The 27864-nt window shown below is 43.5% G+C and overlaps 1 protein-coding gene across 1 annotated transcript in view; it reads left to right on the top strand.

Moving 5' to 3' along the window:
• The window catches only part of WDFY2 (WD repeat and FYVE domain containing 2), a 109994-nt gene extending 82856 nt beyond the window's left edge, over positions 1-27138 (top strand). Inside the window, exons 7-12 of the mRNA XM_056562033.1 lie at positions 547-673; positions 9376-9481; positions 11019-11120; positions 16108-16238; positions 25081-25189; positions 26676-27138. Of these exons, the coding sequence (XP_056418008.1) occupies positions 547-673; positions 9376-9481; positions 11019-11120; positions 16108-16238; positions 25081-25189; positions 26676-26705 (605 nt within the window). The 3' untranslated portion in view covers positions 26706-27138. The remainder of the gene's footprint in view (positions 1-546; positions 674-9375; positions 9482-11018; positions 11121-16107; positions 16239-25080; positions 25190-26675) is intronic.
• The last annotated feature ends 726 nt before the right edge of the window (positions 27139-27864 follow it).

Here is a 27864-nt window from a genome sequence, read left to right as displayed (position 1 = left end):
AAGTTGAGTTGCTCTTTTTCTGTCTAAGTCAGTGGTGTCCAAACTGTGGCCCTCCAGATGTTGCATAACTACAACTCCCAGCATGCCTGGACAGCCAACGGCTGTCCAGGCATGCTGGGAATTGTAGTTTTGCAACATCTGGAGGGCCACAGTTTGGGGACCACTGGTCTAAGTGCTCGCTGATGTTACCTGCATCGGGAAGTGTCCAGAGTAGAAGCAAATCCCCATAGCAAACCACTTCTACTCTGTGTAGTTCACGAGACAAGCAGAGATGTCAGCAGAGAGCACTGTTGTCAGACAGAAAAGAACAACTCCACTTCAGCAGCTGATAATTATTGGAAGGCTTAAGATTTTTTAATAGAAGTAATTTACAAATCTGTTTAACTCTCTGGAGCCAGCTGATAAAAAAATAAAAATAAAATTCCTAGAATACCCCCTTTAAGGAGTAATTCATTGTAGATTGTAGAACTGAACTTGTGGACATGAGATCCTTCCAGTGACTCAGGATGTGCTCATGTAAATCCTCGATCTGTGCTTTCTTCCCAGCTGGTGTCACGTCCCTGTGTTGGGACCCGGTGCAGAGACTTTTATTTTCTGGCAGTTCTGACCATTCCATTATCATATGGGACATCGGAGGACGAAAAGGAACAGCATTAGAACTGCAAGGACATCAGTAAGAAACTGTTCGCTACACTTTGGGGAACATTCATTCTGCTTAAGGATTAAATGTTTATTGCAAAATTCTCTTTGTTCACATCTGCAGTTTATGGTTCTGGAATAGCGTTGTTCCTTCTCTTGTGAACAGAAACCACAACGTAGATGTGAACAAAGCTTAAAGCATGCCTGTCTTTTTATAAATGTTAGTATATGTATGTATATCAAATGTATTAGAGAAAAGTGGAATCGTTCTCAGCTTCCAGCAGGTTATAATTACCCTTTCCCCGCCTGCAGTCTATGCGTAAATGTTCACAAGCCTCCAGATCAATACAGTAAGCTACAAAAAAACAGGACAGCTGACTGCAGCAGGATCCTCCCCTCTGTTTTCTGTTTGCTGCAGGGCATAAACATTGTTTAAAGGGGTACTCTGGTGGAAAACTTATTTATTTATTTATTTTTTAAATCAACTGGTGCCAGAAAGTTAAAGGGGTACTCCGGTGAAAACCATTTTTCTTTTCAATCAACTGGTGGCAGAAAGTTAAACATATTTGTAAATTACTTCTATTAAAAAATCTTAATCCTTCCAGTACTTATTAGCTGCTGAATGCTACAGAGGAAATTCCTTTCTTTTTGGAACACTGATGACATCACGAGCACAGTGCTCTCTGCTGACATCTCTGTCCATTTTAGCATCCGTGCATAGCAGATGCATGGTGGCTCAGTGGTTAGCACAGCTGCCTTGCAGTGCTGGGGACTTGGGTTCAAATCCCACTAAGGACAACAATAAATAATGCATTATTATAATAACGTCAGCAGAGAAAACTGTGCTCGTGATGTCATCAGAGAGCATTCCAAAAAGAAAAGAATTTCCACTGTAGTATTCAGCAGCTAATAAGTACAGGAAGGATTAAGCTTTTTAATAGAAGTAATTTACAAATATGTTTAACTTTCTGCCACCAGTTGATTTAAAAGAAAAAAGTTTTCACCGGAGTACCCCTTTAAACAGATTTGTAAATTACTTTAAAAAAAAAAAAATCTTAATCCTTCCAGTACTTTTTAGGGGCTGTATACTACAGAGGAAATGGTTTTCTTTTTGGATTTCTCTTCTGTCACGACCACAGTGCTCTCTGCTGACCTCTGCTGTCCATTTTAGGAACTGTCCAGAGCAGCATATGTTTGCTATGGGGATTTTCTCCTGCTCTGGACAGTTCCTAAAATGGACAGCAGAGGTTGGCAGAGAGCATTGTGGTCGTGACAGAAGAGAAAGCCAAAAATAAAAGCATTTCCTCTGTAGTATACAGCCGCTAATAGGTACTGGAAGGATTAAGATTTTTTTAATAGAAGTATTTTAAAATTCTGTTTAACTTTCTGGCACAAGTTGATTTAAAAAACAACAAAAGAATTTCCACTGGAGTACCCCTTTAATTGTTTGATTAATTGGAGTCTTGAGTGTTTAGACCCCAACTGATCACGAGGACAAGCCGAAACAAGTGCTCTATGTCATCTGACAAGACTCCTAATGTAAGTTTATGGTGCTGTCCTGGTCTTATAAACACAGAGCTCGTGCTTCTCTCCCTGCTTGTTCTTGTCATCAGTCGGGGTCTGAACACTCAGACCACGACTGATAAAAACTTTTGGCTTGTCCCTTAGGGTACGTTCAGACGAGTGGATATACAGCGCATTTTACGCTGCTGATCCGCCGCTGAAGGACCTCTGTATGCTGCCTTTACATGTGCCTGCTCGGAGCGGCAATACGCCGCTACGTGCAGACACACTGAAGCGATGTGCGAGTCGCTGCGCATGCGCGGTATACTCGCACACATCGCGGCTGCTCTCCCTGCTCAATGATCTCGGCCGAGAGCTGCCACCATGTGCGAGTATACTGCGCATGCGCGGTGACTCTCACATCGCAGTGTGTCTGCTCGTAGCAACGTATTGCCGCCCCGAGCAGGCACATGTAAAGGCGGCATATAGGAGGTCCTTCTGCGGTGGATCCGCAGCTAAATACGCACAGAAAATCTCCGCTTGTCTGAACGTACCCTAAGACTGTATTAAAGATGTCCAGCGGTAAGAAATGTATCCGACCACCTGGACTCCCCCCGCGAGCTCCTGTACGGCTCGACCTCGGCTCTGCTACTTTATGTGACGTTTTGTACCTAGCACGTCAGCTGGTGGAATCACGCCCCCTCCATTTATCTCTATGGGAGAGACGGAGACACACAAGCGCTGTCTCCATCTCTCCCATAAAGATGTGCAGCCGTGAACCTTCTGAAGATCTCCGTGGTTGCCATGATTGTGTCCCTGTTAAAGGGGTATTCCAGGCAAAACCTTTTTTTATATATATCAACTGGCTCCGGAAAGTTAAACAGATTTGTAAATTACTTCTATTAAAAAATCTTAATCCTTCCAATAGTTATTAGCTTCTGAAGTTTTCTGTCTAACTGCTCAATGTCGATGTCACGTCCAGGGAGCTGTGCATGATGGGAGAATATCCCCATAGGAACTGCACAGCTCCCGGGACATGAGTCATCAGAGAGCAGTTAACAACAACTCAACTTCAGAAGCTAATAACTATTGGAAGGATTAAGATTTTTTAATAGAAGTAATTTGCAAATCTGTTTAACTTTCCGGAGCCAGTTGATATATAAAAAAAAATTTTGGCCTGGAATACCCCTTTAAGCTGTTCCAAAGAATGCTCCATAATAGCAATTTAAATCTCACATCCAATAAAACATTGGGGGGGAAAAAAACTATGAAAAAGTCCTGGCAACCCCAAAATGGTCCTCATAAGGAACTACAGTTGACTGTGCAGAAAATAAGTCTTCACTCTGCAAAGAGACCCCTACTGAGCACAACTTCTGGCATGCTGCGATGACAAGTCAGAAGTTGTCTAAAAGTTTTGGTACACTTTAAAAGAAATCCCTGTTAGGCCCCTTTCACACTACAGGTATCATCCTGCTTTTTTTACTGACGTTATTTTACAAAAACGGATGCAATAACTGGTAATAACGGATGATAACTGATGACCATCATCCGTTATTTTTAATAGTTTTTTTCTTAAAATACCTGATGTTGTTCATACGTTATCATCCGTTATTACCAGTTACATCCGTTTTCTTTATCAGGTTTTTAACCCATTTTTTGTAAAAGCTGTACTGAGCATGCTCAGTACAAAAAACGGATGTTAAAACCTGACTCAGGCTGGGTCCACACTACGTTTTGTCCCATACGGGAGCGCATACGGCAGGAGGGAGCTAAAACCTCGCGCTCCCGTATGTGACCGTATGCGCTCCCGTATGTCATTCATTTCAATGAGCCGGCCGGAGTGAAACGTTCGGTCCGGTCGGCTCATTTTTGCGCCGTATGCGCTTTTACAACCGGACCTAAAACCGTGGTTGACCACGGTTTTAGGTCCGGTTGTAAAAGCGCATACGGCGCAAAAATGAGCCGACCGGACCGAACGTTTCACTCCGGCCGGCTCATTGAAGTGAATGGCATACGGGAGCGCATACGGTCACATACGGGAGCGCGAGGTTTTAGCTCCCTCCTGCCGTATGCGCTCCCGTATGGGACAAAACGTAGTGTGGACCCAGCCTTAGGCTGGGTTCACATCACGTTTTTGCCATACTGTTTTCAATCCGTTTTTCTAAAGAAAATCGTATGGCAAAAAAACGGATGGAACAGTATGGGAAAAAGTAAACCGTATGCGTTTTTAAACAGTATACTGTTTTTAAAAGTGCATACAGTTCCGTCAGTTTTTATAGAAAAAAAACCCATACGTTTTTGAAAATTTTGTCCATTTTTAATGGGAGGGGTCTTGGGTGGGGACTTTAGGATTCAAATGCGCATGTGCAAAGTAAAAACGTATACGTTTTTCCCGTATGGAACCGTATACATGTGCGTTTCCCATTGACGTCCATGTTAAAAAAAAAAACGTATTCGGTTGCAGTACGGTTTTTAAGCCGGAAACAAAATCGTGGTCAACCACGGTTTTGACTCCATTTTAAAAACCGTACTGCAACCGCATACGTTTTTTTTTTTTTACATGGACGTCAATGGGAAACGCACATGTATACGGTTCCATACGGGAAAAACTTATACGTTTTTACTTTGCACATGCGCATTTGAATCCTAAAGTCCCCACCCAAGACCCCTCCAATTAAATATGGACAACATTTTCAAAAACGTATGGGTTTTTTTTTTCTATAAAAGCTGACGGAACTGTATGCACTTTTAAAAACAGTACACATACGGTTTACTTTTTTCCATACTGTTCCATCCGTTTTTTTGCCATACAGTTTTCTTTAGAAAAACGGATTGAAAACAGTATGGCAAAAACGTGATGTGAACCCAGCCTAACTGATGAGAACGGATGTTTTTTTATTTTTATTTTTTTTTAAACATGCGGTTCCCATAGACTTCAATGTTAAATTTTAACGTCCGGTTTTTCACCTTTTTTTTTTTTTTTTGCCGGACCGAAAATTAGTACATGCACCGTCTTTTGTGCCGGCAAAAATAACTGACATCCGTAAGAACGGACATGCCTGATGCCAAAGGATGTTCAAAAAATCCCATTGACATGAATGAGATTTTTTACCGGATTTTTTTCAGGACTTTTTGCCGGGAGTAATAACGGAGGTTTTTTACAGGATGATACCTGTAGTGTGAAAGGGGCCTTAGCCATATAAAAATATATTAAAATGGGACTTTATGACTATTGTAGTATTATCCTCAAAGCAGATAGAAAGTTTCAGACAGGAAACTAAATATGTATTCTGGATAAGGTGATCTGGCTCCACCGATACATTGAGAACCTCTGAGTCTACTATGTATCTGCCTTTGTGCATTTGTTCTGCATGTGTCATTATACAACAGTGTTTCCCAACCAGGGTGCCTCCAGCTGTTGCAAAACTACAACTCCCAGCATGCCCGGACAGCCTTTGGCTGTCCGGGCATGCTGGGAGTTGTAGTTTTGCAACAGCTGGAGGCACCCTGGTTGGGAAGCAGTGTTATATAGCATGGTGCAGTCACATACATACAGCTTACAATCTACATATCTGCATCCACCAATAAATCCATGACAACTGTTGCTGCTGTTTTTCTTTCTGTTTTTAGTTTTGAGATCAGGGTCCAACAGTTTTCTTTTTTTTTTCTTCTTCACACAATCCCACGGAGGATCTTTTTCGCACCCGTTGAGGCCGCCGATGGCTGTTGCCTAGAAACAGGTCATGCAGTCTTTCGGCTGCTTTGGGAAACAAATGTCTGCTAGGAAATTATTTTCATATCTTTTGTGTTTTAGACACTTTTATGTGCGAGAACAATCTGTAATTTATTTTTGCATGACAGCTCACTTTTTGTATTGTCTCCTGCGGCCCTGTCGGGTGCGCTGCCCTCAAGCGGGGAGAGAGGCCTTCGCGTGGTTAGGAGTTACAGGTTTTCGAGTGACAAAACTAGTAAAAATTACATTGGTGCGACCCCTTTTCAAAACATAACCCTTTAATGGGTATACAGTAAAAGATAGAACTATACAAACACAAGATCCTTAAAGTGTACCTCTCATCTAAAAAACTTTTGATATATTATAGATTAATGTATGCAGAATAATTTTACAATTGCATGTTATTAAAAAATATGCTTCTTTCTATTTAATTTTCCACTTTGAAGAAATGACCACTAGGGGTCTCCCTACCAGTCCTGGCAGCAAGCATTTCAGACTCATGCTGGAGTCCTAAACACTACAAGCTGCCAGTCTGCTTTGTTCACAAAGGAGAACACTCAGAGCTGCCAGTCTGCTTTGTTCACAGCCTGTTTGGCTGTGAACAAAGCAGACTGGCAGCTCTGAGTGTTTAGGACTCCAGCATGAGTCAGAAATGCTTGCTGACATGACTGATCGGGAAAAATACAATAGAAAGAAGCATATTTTTCATTAACATGCTATTGGAAAGTTATTCAACATTCATTAATCTAAAATATATCAAAAGTTTATTTGATGAGAGGTACCCTTTAACACGGGACCAAGCTGCAAAACAAGGCCACAATGGGCAGGTCACTGCAAACAATACTAACCACAAAAATAATATGGTACAAAAATAACACAGGTTGTAGCGGTGGTATAGGAGGAGGTTTATCAAAACCTGTCCAGAGGAAAAGTGATGCAGTTGCCCACAGCAACCAATCAGATTGCTTCTTTCATTTTTAAAGAGCCCTGTCAAAAATGAAAGAAGTGCTCTGATTGGTTGCTATGGGCAACTGCACCATTCTTCCTTTACACAGGTTTTGATAAATCTCCCCCTTAGTGTCTAGAAAACAACCCCTAGTGTATTCAGGTGACCACCAGAAACAATCCTGTAAATACAAAAACTCCAACGGGTTTCCCCCCTAAAATTTGGGGTTCATCAGGGGATGGACAACAGGGTAGAAAGTTAGCAGCATAACAGGATGGCATGAATAGAGATAAACACATGCACAGAAAATATATTTTCCCACTGGACCAAAATTGGACCACTCGCTCATGTCTTTCTGGTAACCACCCTCTCTCTCACTCAGGTGGATCCCTGAAAACAGCTCCCTTCATGGGATCCCACGTAAGAGAGTTGTCTGTAGGGATCCACCTGAGTGGGCTTTTTTATTTTATTTTTTTAGGTTATTGAACTCAATAGAAACATGGCTGGTAATTTACAGCAGTAACTTTTTACTGAATTAAAGTTATATGCAATGGTCTTGAAATGTTTATGGGCCATTTTTTTTTTTTCCAAAAAAGGCTGGTTTGCAGATTGCATAATAGTATTTGCTGTAGAAAAGTAAAAAAAAAATAAATAAATTGATACGAGGCTAAAGAACACCTAAACAAAAAAGTGCAAAAAAAAGGCTTTTAAACAGCTAGAAAAACAGCAAAAACTTTTGAAGTTTGCAGCCATTTTTTGCATTCAGGGCAAAAACAAGCTTATTAGAGCACGACAGCTGCAGCAACTAAAGGCAACACTGCTCTAACGCAATGCTTTATAAACCCTGCAGCTCCAGCTCTTGCAAAACTACAACTCCCAGCATGCTTAAACAGCCAGAGCTTTCTCTGACTCCTGAATGACAAAAATGCTGATCAGACATTCAGGAGTCTAAGAAAGCTTAATGACACACATAGTGACAGCTATGTTGATTAGCATCCAGCTTTACTAGGAACAGATACAAAATGTAAGCATAAAAACTGCTGTGCAGTGATTTGCAGACTGCCAGGCTGCTCCCAGACTAAGAGCAGAAAAGTCATCCACAGTGAGGGAGAGAGATGGACACGCCCCTCCATAAGGAAGAACACAAAGCAAGTGAGCAACATATAAATGCTATTCGTTAGGGATATATAGGTCCTAGACACATAAAAATATGTACAAGATCAGGATTAGGTAATGAGTAATAAATCACTTCCTTTTTGCACTATGACAGGTACACTTTAAGTACTGTTCCCTGTTCCTCAGGTACTTTCCTTTATCTGCACAATTCTATCAGACAATAAAAACCTACATGATTCCAAGTATGTAGTGGTGATAAGTTATGTAGAAATGAAGCATATACACTGCACCAAGCAAGTGTGCCGTATATTAGGCCATAAACACATTGTTCTACACGCCAGGTATAGGGTCTTATTTTGGTGACTTTAGAATGTACTGTTAGTTTATCATGTATTTTGTTGGGAAAGAACAACCTTCATAAAGATGTCACATATTGTGAATACTTTGCTGTGTTCATCCTACAGTGCCCTATGTGAGTAATTTTCTGCAATAATAATGTAGAGCAAAGGCCTAAAATGTTTTTTTATCCCTTCTCAGTTAGCTTTGGGTTATGGTTGGGACCCACATTCAATTCTGATATAGAGGATATACATTTTAAATGCTAAAAAATGATGAAATTGCAAACATTTGCTGATAAGAGGTATCACAGTGGGAAATTTGACTAGTATTATAATAGCTAAGGGTTCATTTACATCAAGTTTTGATTCTCTCGCAGACATATCTGGCAGAAGAATTTCATAATCGGCTGACTTTTGACCTGGACTTATAGCCGTAGCAGACCACAGTTTTTAGTCAGGCCAAAAGCCGAATAAGGTCTGTTACCAGATGACTCTGCCCAGTTCATTAAAGGAGATCTGTCATCAGTGAAACTGATGACAACGATACTTACCTGGTCCCGATCTGTGGTTCTCCGGCTATCCTCTTCGGTATCTTCCGCCCCGGCCTGACTTGGAGCATGGGCGGAGCTTAGTGACGTCACCACTGCTGTTCTCTGCCGGTCCAGCTGCTAGCAAACAGCGGTGGTGACGTCACTAAGCTTCGCCCATGCTCCAAGTCTGGCTCAGAGCTGAAGATACTAAAGAGGATAGCCGGAGAACCACAGCACGTTACGGTACCAGGTAAGTATCATACCGACTGGTTAGTGCAGGTGACACTGATCACATATTTCCTTTTAAATTGAATAGGGGACGTCACAGGTTTGGCAGAGATTTGCTGACATACTGTTTTGAAATTCCTCAGCCAGATCCAGCCTCCAGAGGCTCAAAGGATAAGATAAGTCTGCAACAATGTAATTTGGCAGAATTTAGGCTCAACGCAGTAGACACATGGCAAGGAGTTGCGAGCCACTGGTTGTGGACCACTGATGTAGAGCGTACCCTAGTTTGCACTGTTTAATATAATTTATTTCCATTAAATATATTTTTGTTGTTTCTTTCAGTGACAAGATCCAGTCCATCGCCTACGCACACCACTCCAGGCAGCTCATTTCCTGCAGCGCTGATGGTGGGATTGTTGTCTGGAACATGGATGTTGAGAGACAGGAGGTTGGTTTTATTTATTCTGAGTTTGGTTACTCATGCTCTGATTCTTAGGTTGGCCATACACAGTGACCCCATAAATGTTTCATGAGATAAATATAATAAACACTTCCGTAGTTAAAATTTTTCCAGGTCTGAGAACTTGGGGCCATTACTTTTTTTTCAGCATTGGATAAGAGGTGATGGCCTTGTGTACGATATCTACAATGCTTGCACTAAGTGTTGGAGACCCATGTAGGTCTGCAGGTGTCATTCACAGGTCTTTGTAGGAAACAGCAGGGTCGTGTGTGAAGGTTTGACTTTAGAGGTGTACTGTGCTGCAGGACAATTTATCCTCTTTTCAAAGGATAGGGGATAAGTATCTGATCATGGGGGGGGGTTCCGGCTGCTGGGCCCCCCTGCAATCTCCTGCCCGGCGCCCAGCTCTCCTAATGCAAGGAGTGATCTCCGTCCAAGGAGACTATCGACTGCCGCTTGAAGTGGTGGTCAACACACCCTCTCCATGTATCTCTATTGGAGAGGAGTAGATACACAAACGGTGTATCTCCGGATCTCCCAATGATGGGGGCATGTTGGTCAATACCGCTCCATTCATGGGGAGAGCCGGGACGCCGTGCAGGACCCTGCAATCAGACACTTATTGTCCTGCACCGCAGTAGTCCTTTAAAAAAAAGTTTCTCTTCGGAAGTTCTCATTTTAAAGGGGCTGTTCTAACTGGACAACATCTGATCATTGCAGGAATAGCTACTTTATCCAAAAGACAAAGAACCACAAAAATCAGCAGCACTCCGTTCCTTCAACTAAATCAGTGTGATGTTTTATTATCAGTGCATGGCTTTATTCATCCTGTGTTACAAGCAGCTACGTTTCGGCTGTCTCACACAGCCATTATCAAGTCATTATGGGCCTGATAATTTGTGAGACAGCCGAAACGTAGCGGCTTGTAACACAAGATGAATGAAGCCACGCACTGATAATAAAGCCACACGCTGATTCCTCTGAAGGAACGGAGTGCTGCTGATTTTTTGGTGCTTTGTATACAGGAGGGCCTCTAACCCAGGCTCCAACAGCCTGCACTCGGACAATAATGGTTGTGCTGCTCTCCTGTGAAGTGTATGTACTTTATCCAAAAGCAATCGGCTGTCCTACCCAGAGAAGCTGCTACCACAAGACATATCTATTATTCCAATAGGGGATGACCATGTATTATATGGTCAAGTTTGGCTCTTTCCAACAGCTCTGTTATTGCTTTAAAGGGGTACTCTGCTGCCCTGTGTCGGGAGCTCCGCTCCCCAGCGTCCGGAGGTTTATTGTTCCAAAGGCTGTCCGGGCATGCTAGGAGTTGTAGTTTTCCAACAGCTGGCGGCACCATGGTTGGGAGACACTGACCCAGTGGATCAGTTCCAGAGTCAGAGTCTGTAGAGCTTATTATATTTTGTTTAACCCTCTAATCCCCACAAAAAATAGGTGAAGTGTTAAACCACATGGCCAAAGTAGACGTCTCTTTAGTATAATATTCACCTATATTTTGTCTGTTCTCCAGACTCCGGAGTGGCTGGACAGTGACTCCTGTCAGAAGTGTGACCAGCCTTTCTTCTGGAACTTCAAACAAATGTGGGACAGCAAAAAGATAGGCCTCAGACAGGTGCGTATGAGTCCAGAAGGCTAGTCCCTGACCAAAAGTAAAAATGATCCCATGAGGTGTCGTCTTCTGTCATGTAGGTAAAGGGTTTTTAGAACAGGTGGAAAACTGCTTGAACTAAAATGGATTACTTAGGGTGGGTTCAAATCAGCCTTTTTTGTTTTTATTTCTGTTACTCATTTCCGCTACAAAAATTGAGAAACTGAAATGAAAATGAAGGTAACTCATCCCTTATTTACTTATTTAGATCTTTTTTGTTTATTTTATTTTTATGTGTATTTAAGAAATAAACATTCAGCTCGAGCACAGAGCTCCCCAACCTCCACCGATGACATAAGGCAGGCAGAATAATAAGGCGCCACAGCAATAGACAGTCAAGGAGATCTGCGCCCGGACCGACATTCAGTCACATACCGTATTTTTCGCTGGGGGAAAAAAGTCTTATACGGCGAATACACCCCTATCGCGGCGGTCCCTGCAGCCATCAACGGCCGGGACCCGCGGCTATTACAGGACATCACCGATCGCGGTGATGCCCTGTATTAACCCTTCAGACGCTGTGATCAAAGCTGACCGCCACGTCTGAAGGGAAAGTGACACTAACCCGGCTGTTCAGTCGGGCTGTTCGGGACCACCACGATTTCACCGCGGTGGTCCCGAACAGCCCGACTGAATAGCCGGGTTAGTGCTTACAGGACACCGGGAGGGACCTTACCTGCCTCCTCGGTGTCTTCTCCGTTCAGGGATCCCCTGTATGGCCGGCGCTCTCCTTCCTCGTCATCACGTCGTCGCGTACGTGCGTCGGCGTGTGTAACGACGTGATGGCGGCGACGGAGAGCGAGGATACCCGGCCGGCAGCAGAGACATTCCGGAGCGACGGGGACACGGCGACAGCGATGGAGCAACATCCAGGGCAGCGGTGACTGGTCCGGAGCGGCGGGGACACGTGAGTATTACCTCCTATGCAGTGGTCTTCAACCTGCGAACCTCCAGATGTTGCAAAACTACAACTCCCAGCATGCCCGGACAGCCGTTGGCTGTCCGGGCATGCTGGGAGTTGTAGTTTTGCAACATCTGGAGGTCCGCAGGTTGAAGACCACTATTGGGTTCAAAATCTTTATTTTTTTTTTTTTTAGATTTTGCACCTATAAATTGGGTGCGTCTTATACGCTGGTGCGTCCTATAGGACGAAAAATACAGTACACACAAACCAAACACGTCTCAGGCCAAGAAAGAATCAGTCATACTTCCCAGGAGAACTGACTCATTCTGGGGGGACTACCGATTCTCCTATCAGTAACCAGGGCATCCAGACCTTATCAATTTTGTTGGGGCATCTGCAACTAATGTACAGTGTCCTATACAACAGTACATTAGTAATTTAACATTGAAGTCTATGGTGACGGAAGTAACCTCCGTTAACATCCGTTATTTGTATCCATCATATCTATCCCTTAGGCTGGAATTCCACTGAGGTTTTTTTTTTTTTTTTCAAAAACGCTGTAAAAAATGCCAATTTTCCCGCACAGCGTTTTTTCAGTGAAAAACGCAGCGTCCAGTGGTTAGCTGCAAGTCAATAGTAAACTGCAAAATTCACTTGGTGTTTTTCAGTTTGGCGTTTTTTTTTTTTATCCTTTTGTCGTTTTTCAGCAATTTCAGGCTCAGAGGCTGGATTTTCAAAACGCCCGACCAAACCTAGTTTGGCGTTTTTTGCCATGAAATCGTGGCGTTTGCCTCGCATAGAAGTCTATGGGAAAGCAAAAACGCCAAGAAAAACGCCAGGTTGGTTTTAAATTTAAAATTTTTCCAAGCGGTTTTTATTCTTTTCCAAAAAAGTGATGGAGATACCTTTTTTATTAAAATTTCGTAGGGTACCATTAAAAAAAAAAATTATAAAAAAGATACAGTAGTGATGGAAAAATTGTATCTAACGAAATTTATCTTTTTTATTACAAAATGTTTATTAATTTTTAAACAGGGATCAATTTATGTGGGTAGGTAAAGCGCTAAAAATGTAGCCGACAATAATAAAAATGCAGTGTGTGTGTTTTTTTTTTTTTTGTAACTTTTTTTTTCAACAATTTGTAGGTAGTACTACTACTCCCAACATAGAACACTGTTCCATGATGGGAGTAGTAGTACCTGTACTAATTAACAGATCGCCTTGGGTCTGTTGTGATCCTCCTGTATAATATATAGATGCGGCGGCTGCTCTTCTATGGTTCCCTGCACTGACGTATATATACACCTATTCATATTTCTTGCAGAGCTGTGATTGGCCAGATGGTTCCAGCCAATCACAGCTCTCTGTGGGAAATAGGAACATGTGAATATATACGGCAGTGCTTGGGACCATAGAAGAGCGTCCGCGGTGATCTGTTCTTAACTACAAGTACTACTACTCCCAACATGGAGCACACTCTGCTCAATGCTGGGAGCTGTAGTACCTGCATTCATAGACAGATCGCATCATGTGTCAGAAATTACACTGCGATCTGTCTATTAATGCAGGTACTACAGCTCCCATCATGGAGCAGAGTGTGTGCCATGATGGGAGTAGTAGTCACTACTGACATCCGCTGTGATCGTCCTATCTATTGCAGAGATGCGGAGCGGCTCTATACAGCGCTCACATCTCTGCTCTGTACTCCGGGCAGTGATGTGAATAGAACATCACTCATTCATATTTTCCTCAGAGCTGTGATCGGCTATAACCATCCGGACAATCCCCACTCTGGGCGGAAAGTATGAATGAGTGATGTTCTATTCACATCACTGGCCGGAGTACAGAGCAGAGATGTAAGCGTTGTATAGAGCCGCTCCGCATCTCTGCAATATTATGGACGATCACATTGGGTGTCACGACTGACACCCGGGGCGATAGGTCTATTAGTACAGATACTACTACTCCCATCATGGAACAGTGTGTTTCATGCTGGGAGTAGTAGTTTTACATAAAAAATATGTAAAAAAAAAAAATAGAAAAATAAAGTGAAACACACACACACACACTTTATAAAAAAATGTATTTAAAATTTTGTTGTAAAAAAAACCATTTAGTAGAGATGAGCGAACTTACAGTAAACTTACAGGTTCGTCACGAACTTCTCGGCTCGGCAGTTGATGACTTTTCCTGCATAAATTAGTTCAGCTTTCCGGTGCTCCCGTGGGCTGGAAAAGGTGGATACATTCCTAGGAGACTCTTTCCTAGGACTGTATCCACCTTTTCCAGCCCACCGGAGCACCTGAAAGCTGAACTAATTTATGCAGGATAAGTCATCAACTGCCGAGCCGAGAAGTTCGTGACCAATCGAATTTACTGTAAGTTCGCTCATCTCTACCATTTAGTTAAATATATATATTTTTTTTACATCCCTACTGCATCCTTTTTTTTTTTTTTGTAGTACCCAACTATTTTTGTACAAAAAATGCCAAAGGGGCCAAAAAGGGCAAATTCAACACAACGATAAAAACGCAAGAAAAGACACCAAATCGCAGGGAAAAACAGTAGCAGTTTTTCTTGTGTTTTTTTTCTGGCGTTTTTAAGCCCAAAAAATCGCAGGGCAAAAATCTCAGTGGAATCCTAGCCTTATTACTGATATGAACGAAGATAAACGGATGTTTTAACGGATGCGAACAGTACTTTATTTTATATGCAAGTTTAAAAAAAAACTTTTACTATATTCATGTTGGTGCTTTAAACTTGAACAAGAGTGAAACGTAATATACAGCACTCCGCAATAATGCAAAAAGTGTGTGTGTTTGTACTGCAGATGGGTCCCCTAGACCCCAGGGATTACCAGCATTTAATCTTTAAATGGCGTGATCGCTATTGATCATGGCATTTAACCATTTTAATGACTGACATCGGAGTCATTACCGGCAGATGTCAGCTGTTGATAGCAGTGGGGATCTGCCGGTTATGACACGGACCCGACCCATGAAGTACCGGTACGTCATAGGTCGGGAAGGGGTTACGGTAAGTGGAGAAAAAGAAACTAATCAGAATTTTTTTTTTTTTTTTTTTTTATCGCTAATGCTCAGTCATTTGAATGTATTCAAAGTTGAGACACAGACGTGAACTTGCCATAAATAACATAGATGAATAAATATAATAAGATTGGTGATTTTAAATTGTGTATTATTTTTTTTTTTTTATCATTTGATAGTGTTCTCACATTAGGCTTGTAATAGTCAGAGCTCTCCATAAGATGGCGCCAGAGAGCCTATGTGACATGTTACTGAGGTATATGCAGTCAGTATTCTGTACTTTAACCGTGACGGGGATCTGGTATGAAAACTGTGAGAAATACAATTACCTTACAATTATGTGGAAAATTTTAAAGCGTCACATTAGTTATGACTGCTTGCTACGAGTACTTTTTTTAAATTCTTCTTCCCACTTTGATACATGAGGCCCTTAAAGGGGTACTCCAGTGAAAACCTTTTTTCTTTTAAATCAACTGGTGGCAGAAAGTTAAACATATTTGTAAATTACTTCTATTAAAAAAAATCTTTATCCTTCCAGTACTTATTAGCTGCTGAATGCTACAGAGGAAATTCCTTTCTTTTTGGAACACTGATGACATCACGAGCACAGTGCTCTCTGCTGACATCTCTGTCCATTTTAGCAACCATGCATAGCAGATGTATGCTAAGGGCAGCATGGTGGCTCAGTGGTTAGCACTACTGCCTTGCAGTGCTGGGGACTTGGGTTCAAATCCCACTAAGGACAACAATAAATAAAGAGTTATTATTATTATAATAACGTCAGCAAAGATAACTGTGCTCGTGATGTCATCAGAGAGCATTCCAAAAAGAAAATAATTTCCTCTGTAGTATTCAGCAGCTAATAAGTACAGGAAGGATTAAGATTTTTTAATAGAAGTAATTTACAAATATGTTTAACTTTCTGCCACCAGTTGATTTAAAAGAAAAAAGGTTTTCACCGGAGTACCCCTTTAACATTTGCATTTTGTCTTTTTTTTAGCATCACTGCAGGAAATGTGGAAAAGCGGTTTGTGGAAAATGCAGCTCGAAGAGGTCCACCATCCCCCTCATGGGCTTTGAGTTTGAAGTCCGTGTGTGCGATAGCTGCTATGAGTCCATCACGGATGAACAGTAAGTAAGGGGAGATATATACAACAAGTTCTCAACATAGAATAAAAACATTTTATACAGACCTGGACAAAATTGTTGGTCACCTTCTGTTAAACGCAGAACAACCCATAACCCTCCTGATAAAAACGTAATGAAAATTACCTGATTAAAACAGACATTACTTTAGGGGGTTACATTGGGGTTCAACAAAATAATTTAATAAAAACAAAATAATAAAACTGTCCTGGACAAAAACGATGGTCCCCTAGAAAAGTAGGGAAATACGTGACAGTAGGGGAATGTTATACTAAAGTGTGTCCTGCAATTAACGTCGCGGTAGGACGCTTTTTACTGTTTGGCATCATAGTGTACCACATTGAACATTGGCTACAGAAAGCCAAGGAGAGAGTTGTCTCCGGAGGTTACAAAGAATATTCTAGACATGCATGTTAAAGGTAGAGGCCATAAGACCATGTCCAAGCAGATTGATGTTCCTGTGACTACAGTAGCACATATTATTTACAAGTTTAAAGGGGTAGTCCAGTGGTGAAAAACGTATCCCCTATCCTAAGGATAGGGGATAAGTTTGAGATCGCGGGGGGTCCGACCGCTGGGGCCCCCTGCGATCTCTCTGTACGGGGCCCCGGCTCTCCGGCCAGATAGCGGGTGTCGACCTCCGCACGAAGCGGCGGCTGACACGCCCCCTCAATACATCTCTATGGCAGAGCCGGAGATTGCCGAAGGCAGCGCTTCGGCTCTGCCATAGAGTTGTATTGAGGGGGCGTGTCGGCCGCCGCTTCGTGCGGAGGTCGACACGCCCCCTTCCCGCGGGCTGTCGGGGCTCGTACAGGAGGTCGCAGGGGGCCCCAGCGGTCGGACCCCCCGCGATTTAAAACTTATCCCCTATCCTTAGGATAGGGAATAAGTTGTTCACCACTGGGTCACCACTGGACTACTCCTTTAAAGTAGTAGTGCAGTGAAATATAACTTATGCTCTATAACAGTGGTCTTCAACCTGCGGACCTCCAGATGTTGCAAATCTACAACTCCCAGCATGCCGGGACAGCCAACGGCTGTCCGGGCATGCTGGGAGTTGTAGTTTTGAAACATCTGGAGGTCCACCGGTTGGAGACCACTGCTCTATACAAAGGATAGGGGATAAGTTATAGATCGCGGGGAGTCTGACATGTTGGGACCCCCAACGATCTCCTAAATGGGGCCCCGGCAGTTAGCTGGAAGCGGCCATTCCGACCCCCGCAGGAAGCCGCGGCTGACACGCCCCCTCTATGGATCTCTATGGGATACATGGAGGAGCGTGTCGGCCGCTGCTCCATTCGGGAGTGGAAATTACCTGGAGACAAGTGCAGAAGTCTTATTAAGAGTTACAGAAATATCTGGATTGCAGTGAAACATAGAAACACAAGAACCATTGGCCCATCTAGTCTTCCTAATATTCAGATTACTATCAATAGTACCTGCACCTTATCTTATATGAAGGATAGCCTTATGTCTACCCCATGCATGCTTAAAGGGGTATACCAGGCAAAACCTTTTTATATATATCAACTGGCTCCGGAAAGTTAAACAGATTTGTAAATTACTTCTATTAAAAAATCTTAATCCTTCCAATAGTTATTAGCTTATGAAGTTTTCTGTCTAACTGCTCAATGATGATGTCCCGTCCCGGGAGCTGTGCATGATGGGAAAATATCCCCATAGGAACTGCACAGCTCCCGGGACGTGAGTCATCAGAGAGCAGTTAGACAGAAAACAACTCAACTTCAGAAGCTAATAACTATTGGAAGGTTTAAGATTTTTTAATAGAAGTAATTTACAAATCTGTTAACTTTCCGGAGCCAGTTGATATATAAAAAAAAAATTAGTGGATGGGAAAAATAGGGTTTTTGTGATCGTCCACATTAACCCTCCATCGTCCACATTAACCCCCCATCCATAGGTACTTCAGTATTTTACATTGCTGCTCTCCCTGTCTTGTTGCAGAAGATGGATTCTTTGGTTAGTCTATGGAGCCTGTCTCCTGGAGCATGACGGAGAGAGAAGCACTCAGCCACACGCTTCTCCTGGCTCTATCTAGCGATTGGTTGGGGTCTGAACACTCAGACACTGACCAAATCTTTTGTCATACATGTGTGACATGTCCAATGTTTTTTAAAGAGTACCTATCACCAAACTACACACACACACACATATATATTAGGGCTGGGCGCTATGACCAAATATGTGTATCACGGTGTATTTGTAACTTATGGCATTTCCACGGTATATAACTGTATTCCTCCCCCCCCCCCAAATTAATTATCAGCCAAGGGCTGCGCTGTCTGTAAATACTCACATATCACCCGCAAGCGCTGCCCTCCTCGTCCTCCTGTTTGTTGCTGCCACCGGCGCTGACACTCTATACCGTGCACTGTATTCCTATGCCCGGGCTGCAAAACGTCGGCCGTACGCTCTTCCTGGGGACGGGAACGTCGGAAGAGCTGTCAGCCTATCGCCGGCCGCAGCGATGTTCCGCCTTGGCCGGTGATAGGCTGAGCCCACTGTCATGTAGGATGCTGGTCCGGACAGATGGGGAAGGTGAGTTAAAGTTTATTTTGTTTACCTTTTGCAGCCCGGGCATAGGGATACTGCACAGTATAGTGTGTCAGCAGGTGCAACAAACAGGAGGACGAGGAGGGCAGCGCTTGCAGGTGATGTGTGAGTATTTACCCCGATGGGGACAGCACAGTGCTGGGCTAATAATTAATTTGAGGGGGGGGGCAGAACAGCGCTCGCGGGTCACATATGATTAGTTCCCTGATGGGGACAGTGCAGCGCTGGGCTGATAATTCATTCATTCCCAAGGGGGAGGGGCCAAACCAGTATTGCGGTATGGGGAAAAATTCATATCGTGCAGGACAAAAATTTCAGTATTCGGTATGAACTGGTACATCGCCCACCACTAATATATATATTTTGTTTCTCATTTAATCATAAGACACTTTGCGATTTACTTGCTGTTAAAATTCTCAACCTTTATATGTTTTTAATGTGATTGAAAAAACAGCCACTAGGTGGCTCTGTTCTGTTCCCTGCACAAGTCAAACAGTTAGTGTGGTCTCCTCCCGGCCTGGCAGGAGACCAAACTCAGGAAGTGCGTGCGGGGCATGGTGAGGCACAGCTCTCTCAGACTTTAATGATGTTGCGCCTGCTGAGGAACGCCCATTTTTTCCTGCCGGGAGCTCACACAGTGTGAACAAGGGGAAAGGTATGATTCCCTTACGTCCTAACCAGTAGCACAGATGGGGTATTCCACCCCCCGCGAACTGGTTAGGACAGATGGAAGTTTTATTGAACTTAATTAAATAATCAGTGAAAACACACCCACAACACCCTGTATAAGTAAGAGGGTCACCCTCTGTCCCATTGTGTTATTTTCTGTCCTCCCGGACAGTGGGACAGATGGTGACCCCCTTACTCCTGTTATATGAGTAGGGGGGGGTTCTTTCTTGCTTGCATTGGGCATTCTTTGCGCCCATCTGCTTCTGTGACTCCCGGAGCCGCGACTCCACCGCGGCCCCGGCCGGAAGTGCGTCAGCGGCGTCTGACGTCACTTGCTGATTCTCTCTTCAGTCCCCGGCTCGGTTTTTGCGCCGTTTTACTATCCATAATGCGGCGAAACCGAGCGGGGAGCCTCTTCCTATAGCCCTCTAACTTAGGGTTCCTTTTTTATCCTGATTTGAGCAAAATTCCTTTATCTCTCCTGTAACTCCGCCTTGTGGGCGGAGTCTTGGTTTGGCACCAGCTAGGGGGATATTTAAACTCCCCCTAGGCTGTCATTCAGCCTCCTAGAGCGCAGAGCTGTTGGTACTTCCACAGTCCTGTCTTTTTGAGTTTAGTAGTGCATCCTTGCGGATACTACTGTTTCCCTATTTCTATCACTTACCTGGTCTCTTGCTGAGAACTTTGGGTATTTTAAATTATATTTTATCTAGCCGCAATTTTTTTCTTGCCGCTACATTATCTATTCCTCCTCTCATATTTATCTAGATATGTCGACCGAGGGCTCAGGGGATCGTGAAGCCTTGGCAAAAAAGATCCGCCAAGTGCAAGCACCTTTCTTGCCATGACTGCAATATTCCCCTTGAGGATAATTATGAATTTTCCAGGTGCCCTCCTTGTAGGGCTAAGTCTCTACCTTCTCACCAGACTGAGCCTACAGTCCAAGATATGTATGTGTGGGTCTCCTCTAACATGTCGGCCATGCAAGCCTCTATTGAGGAGCTGAAAGGCGTTGTCTCTCAGAAACGCGCCAAACCTTCTTCACCTCCCAAAATGGAGAAGTCTGTGGATCAAGAGAGAGAAGATTCCAAGTCCTCCTCTTCGGATGAGGAGGTCGCTGCCTCCTATTTCTTTCCGCTGGAAAAGACCCAGCGTCTTCTGAGATCCATCCGGTCGGGGGACCAGGATGTTGATCCCGGGGAAGCCTCTACCTCCGCCTCTAAGGGACCTAGGGTCTTTAAAGCGGATGATACCCTTCTGTCCATACTTAGAACGGAATGGAAAAAAACAGAAAAGGGTCCGGTCTTAACCAAAAGATTTAAGACAATGTTTCCTATACAGGAATCTCAGCTTTCCTCCTGGGGCCCTGTCCCTAAGGTTGACATGGCAGTTGCCAAACTGTCCAAGAGGACAGTGGTCCCTGCTGAGGATGGGTCTTCCTTGCAGGATCCAATGGATCGGAAGGCTGACTGTGCCATGAGGCGCTCCTACTCCACTGCTTCTGCGTCTGCATCAGTGGCGATAGCTTGCTCAGAGGTAGCAAACTTTTTAAAGACCCGCCTTTCTAACATCCAGTCGGATTTGGACCAAGGGGTTCCTAGGGATGAAATTCTTTCATCCTTCAAGACGACCAATCTGGCCGTTGATTTTTTTGTGCGATGCTTCCACCCAGCATCTTAAGTTGGCCTCCAAGTCTATGGCCCTGGCTTCCGCTGGACGACGTCCTCTGTGGTTAAAACCTTGGAAGGTCGACAACTCTTCCAAGAACACCTTATGTGCTATGCCTTACGAACCCGGCATTCTTTTCGGAGCTGAGTTGGACCGCATTATGGAGGGACTTTCTGACAAGAAAGGCAAGTCCCTTCCTTATTCCACTTTTCGTGGTCGGGAGCGGCGTTCTGGGGGCGGATCTGCCCCCCAGCCTAAGCCTCAGAGAGACTGGGGTAATCAACGCCGGGGCGGAAATGCTCCCGTGGCCCAAAAGACAACAGAAAGCTCTGACTACGGGCTTCTACGAAGCTCTGGGTTCCTTGCCGAGGTGACCTTTCCAGTTTCTCATCCTGCCCCCCAGATTCCAGTTGGTGGTCGTCTTCACCATTTTTTAAGCGCCTGGTCCCTCCACATTCAAGACCCTTGGGTCCTGAGATTAATCTCGGATGGTTATTCGATAGACCTCGAATCAATTCCCCCATCCAATTATGTGGAGACAAGAGTTCTTTCACCAATCAAACAGGTGGCGCTAGAAACTTACATTCTGGAATACATCCAGAAGAATGCCTTAGAGGAAGTCCCTCTTGCAGAGCGGGGGTCAGGAATTTATTCTCCAGTCTTCCTAGTTCCCAAGGTAACAGGAGACTGGCGGATGATTATAGATCTGAGATATCTCAATCAGTACGTAAAGCACAAACGCTTTCGTATGGAAACTATTCAATCTGTGGTCAACCTCATCTCGCCAGGGGATTACCTGGCTACTCTGGATCTAAAGGATGCTTACCTTCATATTCCTATTCATCCGGTATCCAGAAAGTATCTAAGGATCGCAGTTCAGGTAGGGGGAGTTCTAAAACACCTCCAGTTTGTAGCCCTCCCGTTTGGAATTTCTTCGGCCCCACACACATTTACCAAAGTGGTGGTAGCGGTAGTTGCCGCTCTAAGGCTCCAGGAACTCAGCATTGTTCCCTACCTAGACGATTGGCTCCTCAGAGCTCCTTCTTCTGCGATCCTGTCCCAACATCTGCAACTAGCAGTATCCTTCCTTCACCAGTTAGGGTGGATAGTCAATTGGGCCAAATCCAATTTCCTCCCAACGACCTCAGTGAGGTTCCTCGGCTTCATAGTCGACTCCATCTCCATGACACTTTACCTCTCTCCCGAGAGGAAATCTCGGGTTCAAGAATCGGCTCTTTTTCTCTCTGTACCCCGGAGAGTATCCATTCGCACTCTCATGCGGATGTTGGGACTTATGTCCGCTACCGTGGATGCGGTTCCTTGGGCTCTTTGGCATCTACGCCCTCTTCAATCAGAGGTGCTCTCCACATGGAATCTCAGGCCCTCGGGCCTAAACAAGTGCCACTCCCTGTCTTATCGAGTCCGGTCCTCTCTCAGATGGTGGTCTCACCTCGAGGACGGCAAGTCAATGATCCAACCCTCTTGGATCATACTTACCACCGACGCGTCCCTTGTAGGTTGGGGAGCGCATCTCTTGGATCTGACAGTGCGGGGATCTTGGTCTCCACAGGAGAGAGGGTTAACCTCCAATCTCCTCGAGATTCGAGCCATCAGATTAGCACTCCTCCATTTTGCTTCTCTTCTTCAAGGGAAAGCTGTAAAGATCCAATCCGACAGCATGACGGCTGTATTGTACATCAACAAGCAGGGAGGCACTCGATCACAAAGCCTCCTCAGAGAGGTGGGTCTGATCTAGGATTGGGCAGAGAGGAACCTAACCCATCTGTCGGCAGTTCACATTCGGGGATCTCTCAATGTGATCGCCGACCGCCTGAGCAGAGGACTTTCAACTGGAGAATGGTCTCTCCATCCAGAGATATTCAAACAAATAACACTCAGGTGAGGTATGCCGGAAATAGATCTTATGGCAACGAGGTTCAACACCAAAGTGGTGAGATTTTGCTCCCTGTACAGGGAAGGCAACCCAGTAGCAATCGATGCTCCCTCAATCCCATGGAGGTTCAGGCTGGCCTACATATTCCCTCCAATTTCCTTGATCCCAAGGGTATTGATGAAAATCAGGCAGGACCAAGCCTCTGTCATAGCCATAATTCCATTTTGGCCCAAGAGAGCTTGGTTTACCCAACTCTTGCAAATGAGTCGGGGACAATTCTGGAGGCTTCCCCCAGAGCAAGCACTAGTGTCGGGGGGCACTCACAGCTGCTTAAATCTTCAAATGTTCAACCTGACAGCCTGGAGGTTGACCAGTCCCTTCCACATCTAGAAGGGCTTTCTAGTGCGGTCTTGAATACTCTCTCGCATTCCAGAGCAGAGTCCACTAACAGAGCCTATAAAAGAATCTGGACAAACTTTCAGTCTTGCTGCTCCAAGAAACAACTTCCTGGACAGAATCCAGCTGTTGCCACAATCCTCAACTTTCTTCAGGAGGGATTAGACAAGAATCTATCTCCTTCCACACTCAGAGTTCAGGTATCAGCCATCTCTGCCTTTCTCAATAAACCATTGTCTCAAGACCCACTAGTCAAAACATTCTTGAGGGGATCCTCAAGGTTAAAACCTACAATTATACAACCTGTCCCAGCATGGGACTTATCGGTGGTGCTCAAGGGGTTGGCATCTCCCCCCTTTGAGCCCTTGGAGGAGGTGGACATGAAATTTGTTACCATTAAAATAACTTTTTTACTGGCAATCACATCAGCCAAGAGAATTGGGGAACTTCAAGCGCTCTGGGCACTTGAACCATATACTAAATTTTTGCCAGATCAAGTGTTACTCAGATTCATGCCATCCTTTATACCTAAGGTTCCATCATTCCAAAATATAAATCAAGTTATATCCCTGCCAGTATTTTCTCCTCCTCCATCCTCCAATGAAGATAGGGCTCTTCATTGCCTAGATATCTGGAGATGCCTCCAGATCTATATAAGAAGATCTTTGGAGTTTAGGAAGGATGAAAATCTGCTAATTCTCTTTACAGGACCCAAGAGAGGTCTTAAAGCTTCAAAGCCCTCCATCAGTAGATGGGTAAAAGATGCCATTCGTATTGCCATGGTATCCCAAGGTAAGGAGCCTCCTGAGTTTGTAAAAGCTCATTCCACCAGGTCTGTATCTACCTCCTTTGCGGAAAGGAGCTTTGTTCCCTTGGAACACATATGCAAAGCTGCTTCCTGGATTTCACTCTCCACATTTATCACCCACTACAGACTTGACAGTAGATTGGCCGATTTCTCCTCATTTGGACGGACAGTATTATCCGCCGTCGGGCATGAGAGCCCTCCCTCATAGGGTTTCTGCTTGCCATTTCCCCATCTGTGCTACTGGTTAGGACGTAAGGGAATCGTTGATTTCTAACGATAATTTGTTTTCCCTTAGTCCTAACAGTAGCACAACTTTCCCTTCCTAATTAAGTTATTTTTTTCTGTTCTTTGTTTTTAGTTCTTCTTGTTACTACACAATGGGACAGAGGGTGACCCTCTTACTTATACAGGGTGTTGTGGTTGTGTTTTCACTGATTATCTAATTAAGTTCAATAAAACTTCCATCTGTCCTAACCAGTTCGCGGGGGGTGGAATACCCCATCTGTGCTACTGTTAGGACTAAGGGAAAACAAATTATCGTTAGAAATTAACGATACTTTTAAGGGCAGGAGCGGTGTTAGGAGTAGTTAGGGAATATAATCTGAGTTAGTTTATAAAATATGGTTTGATGACAGGTACCTTTTAAAGTGACATAAAGTGAGTAAAGCTTTTAAGCCAATGCCAAGTATACAAAACAACAAAACGCACTGTGACCAAAGCCTGAAGTAAAAAAAAAAAAAATCTATGCGTGTATTTTACTGTTTGTCGTCTATAAATTTTGCTTTTCATAATTTTTCTTCCCCCCCCACTATTTTCAGACGTGCGCCAACTGCATCATTCCATAATAGTAAGCACAATATAGTCCATGTGCATTTCGACCCAACAAGAATCTGGTTACTGACTTCAGGAGCTGACAAGGTCATTAAGGTCAGTAGGGAAGGAAAATGCAGTTTCTTTAGTTCTAAAGTTAATATTGTGTCCTATTCACCTAGTAGTCAAAAAGGACCAGTCAGGGATAGATGGTCAGTCGGCATTAGAGCAAGAGGTAGAGGCCGGGATTTATCATTGTAGGTGTAAGTGAAGCATTTATCATTGTAGGTGTAAGTGAAGCATTTATCATTGTAGGTGTAAGTGAAGCATTTATCATTGTAGGTGTAAGTGAAGCATTTATCATTGTAGGTGTAAGTGAAGCATTTATCATTGTAGGTGTAAATGAAGCATTTTTGTACACCTTTTTTGTGTGCTGTAATGTGTAGGAGCACCAGATTTATTAAATGGTCACATTTTGTGCAGGTCACATTTTCTGAAATTTCTCTCTTCACATACACCTAAAAGCGAAGTCTGGGCTGGTGTCGTTTTAGAGACTTTTCAATACCCTTGCGCCTTTTTTGCACCTTTTTACAAAAAAGCGCAGTTCATAAAACCCATCCATATCATGTTTCTTGCCAAAATCAGTGGATTCCAACCCAAAATCAGCAGAAATGTGTAAACCAAAAGGCGTAAATAAACCCAGCTTGCGCCTTTTTTGCGCATTTTCCAGACACAAAAAACAGCCTAAAGACAACGCTAAATGTCGGCCATTGTCTAAAAATCAAAAAGGATTTCTTGTCCCAGCACCCTGGGAAGAAAGAGGTCTAGGATTCTAATCCTTCTTCTTTCTAGTAAAGAAACCTGACAACTTTTTGGAACCATCATAAAGCTAAAACCACCTAACAAATTCCTGACCTATCAAAAATTCAAGATTTTAAGATGGAGATGGTAGAGTCCGCCATAAATCTGTTAACATAGGATCGCTACATGATCTCATTAGATCTTAGAGATGCCTATTCACCAGGATATCCAGCTATTTTTAAGAATTGCAGGAAGAATAAACTATAGAAATGTTAAAGGGGTACTCCGCCCCTAGACATCTTATCCCCCTATCCAAAGGATAGGGGGTAAGATGTCTGATCGCAGGGATCCCGCTGCTGTGGACCCCCGTGATCTCGGCTGTGGCACCCTAGACATCCGGTGCACTGAGCGAACTTCGCTCCGTGCCGGATGACTGGCGATGCGGGGCAGAGGCTTGTGATGTCACGGCCAAGCCCCCTCAATGCAAGTCTATGGGAGGGGGCGTGACTCCCATAGACTTGCATTGAGGGGGCGTGGCCGTGACGTCATGAGCGCGACCTGACCGTGACATCACGAGCCTCCGACGCTGCACCCGACCCTGTAAACGAATGTTGGGTACAGCAGGGAGATCGTAAGGGTCCCACCGCTTTGGATAGGGAATAAGATGTCTTGGGGCGGAGTACCACTTTAAGCACATGTGTTAGTCCTTAGATCCCCAAAAATATATATATACGGTATATCTTAAATCACCATTCCAATACTTTTGAGTGATGTTCATTCCTATGTTCTTGTTACGTCACAGCTTTGGGATATGACACCTGTCGTCTCTTGATAACTTTCTATGGATCGAGCTTGAAGCGGATAACACAAGAAGTAGAAGATTCAGTGCAGTCTCCATGGGAGCGCAGTAGGCGGAGTATCTAGAAGTTAAGGTTTTATTGAATACTGTCTCTGGAGAGGAGATACTCTCTATATAATCGCTACATTGAATGATAAATGGTATGGAACTAATCTGAGCCGGGGCTTACACGGCAGCTCCACTGTCTTGTTTGAACCTATTTTTGGGTTTGCTGATTTTGTTTGGCGTTTACTATGCAGAGGTTTTCTGTGCTATATACTGGAGTTTGTACCTATAGTTGGTGTCCTTCATGGAGTCTTTTATCACGAGGACCCTTCTATTTTAAACCCTCCCATCATGCATTCTTTATATATTTTCACAGCAGTATTCATGTGACACCATCTGGACTTTTTTAAAGGGACAAAAACCCCAAAAATGCTTTAAATGCATTTTGTTTATTACGTGCTTTCTGCTTGTCTCCCTTATGAGGAGAAATACATTTCACACATTGCTAACCTAGCAAAAAGAGATTCAGAAGTGTCCTAATATAGTAAACATATTTCATGTGTTTTTTTTTTTTTTTTTTTTTTATTATTAAAGGGGAATTCCAGGAAAAAAAAATAAAAAAATTATATATTTAGTTTGGTTGAAAAAAGACATATGTCCATCAAGTCCAACCAGGAAGTTGAAGTGAAGGGTGTAAGAGGATAAGGGAAAGGGATGTAGTTTTATAATTCTGCATAAGCATTAATAAAATATAAAAAAAAATAAAAAACTAAAAAAAAAAATATATATATATATATTAACTAGCTCCAGAATGTTAAACATATTTGTAAATTACTTCTATTAAAAAATCTTAATCCTTTCTGTACTTATCAGCTGCTGAAGTTGAGTTGTTGTTTTCTGTCTGGCAACATCGCTCTCTGCTGACATCTCTACTTGTCTCGGGAAGAGGTTTGCTATGGGGATTTGCTTCTACTCTGGACAGTTTCCGAGACAGGTGTCATCAGAGAGCACTTAGACAGAAAAGAACAACTCCACTTCAGTAGCTCATAAGTACTGAAAGGATTAAGATTTTTTTTAATAGAAGTAATTTACAAATCTCTGTTTAACTTTCTGGAGCCAGTTAATATATATATATAAATATATATAT

Source organism: Hyla sarda, chromosome 2 (assembly GCF_029499605.1).
Source record: "Hyla sarda isolate aHylSar1 chromosome 2, aHylSar1.hap1, whole genome shotgun sequence".
Taxonomy (NCBI): domain Eukaryota; kingdom Metazoa; phylum Chordata; class Amphibia; order Anura; family Hylidae; genus Hyla; species Hyla sarda.
The sequence above is the reverse complement of the archived record's forward strand: the minus strand, read 5'-3'. Positions and strand labels throughout refer to the sequence as shown.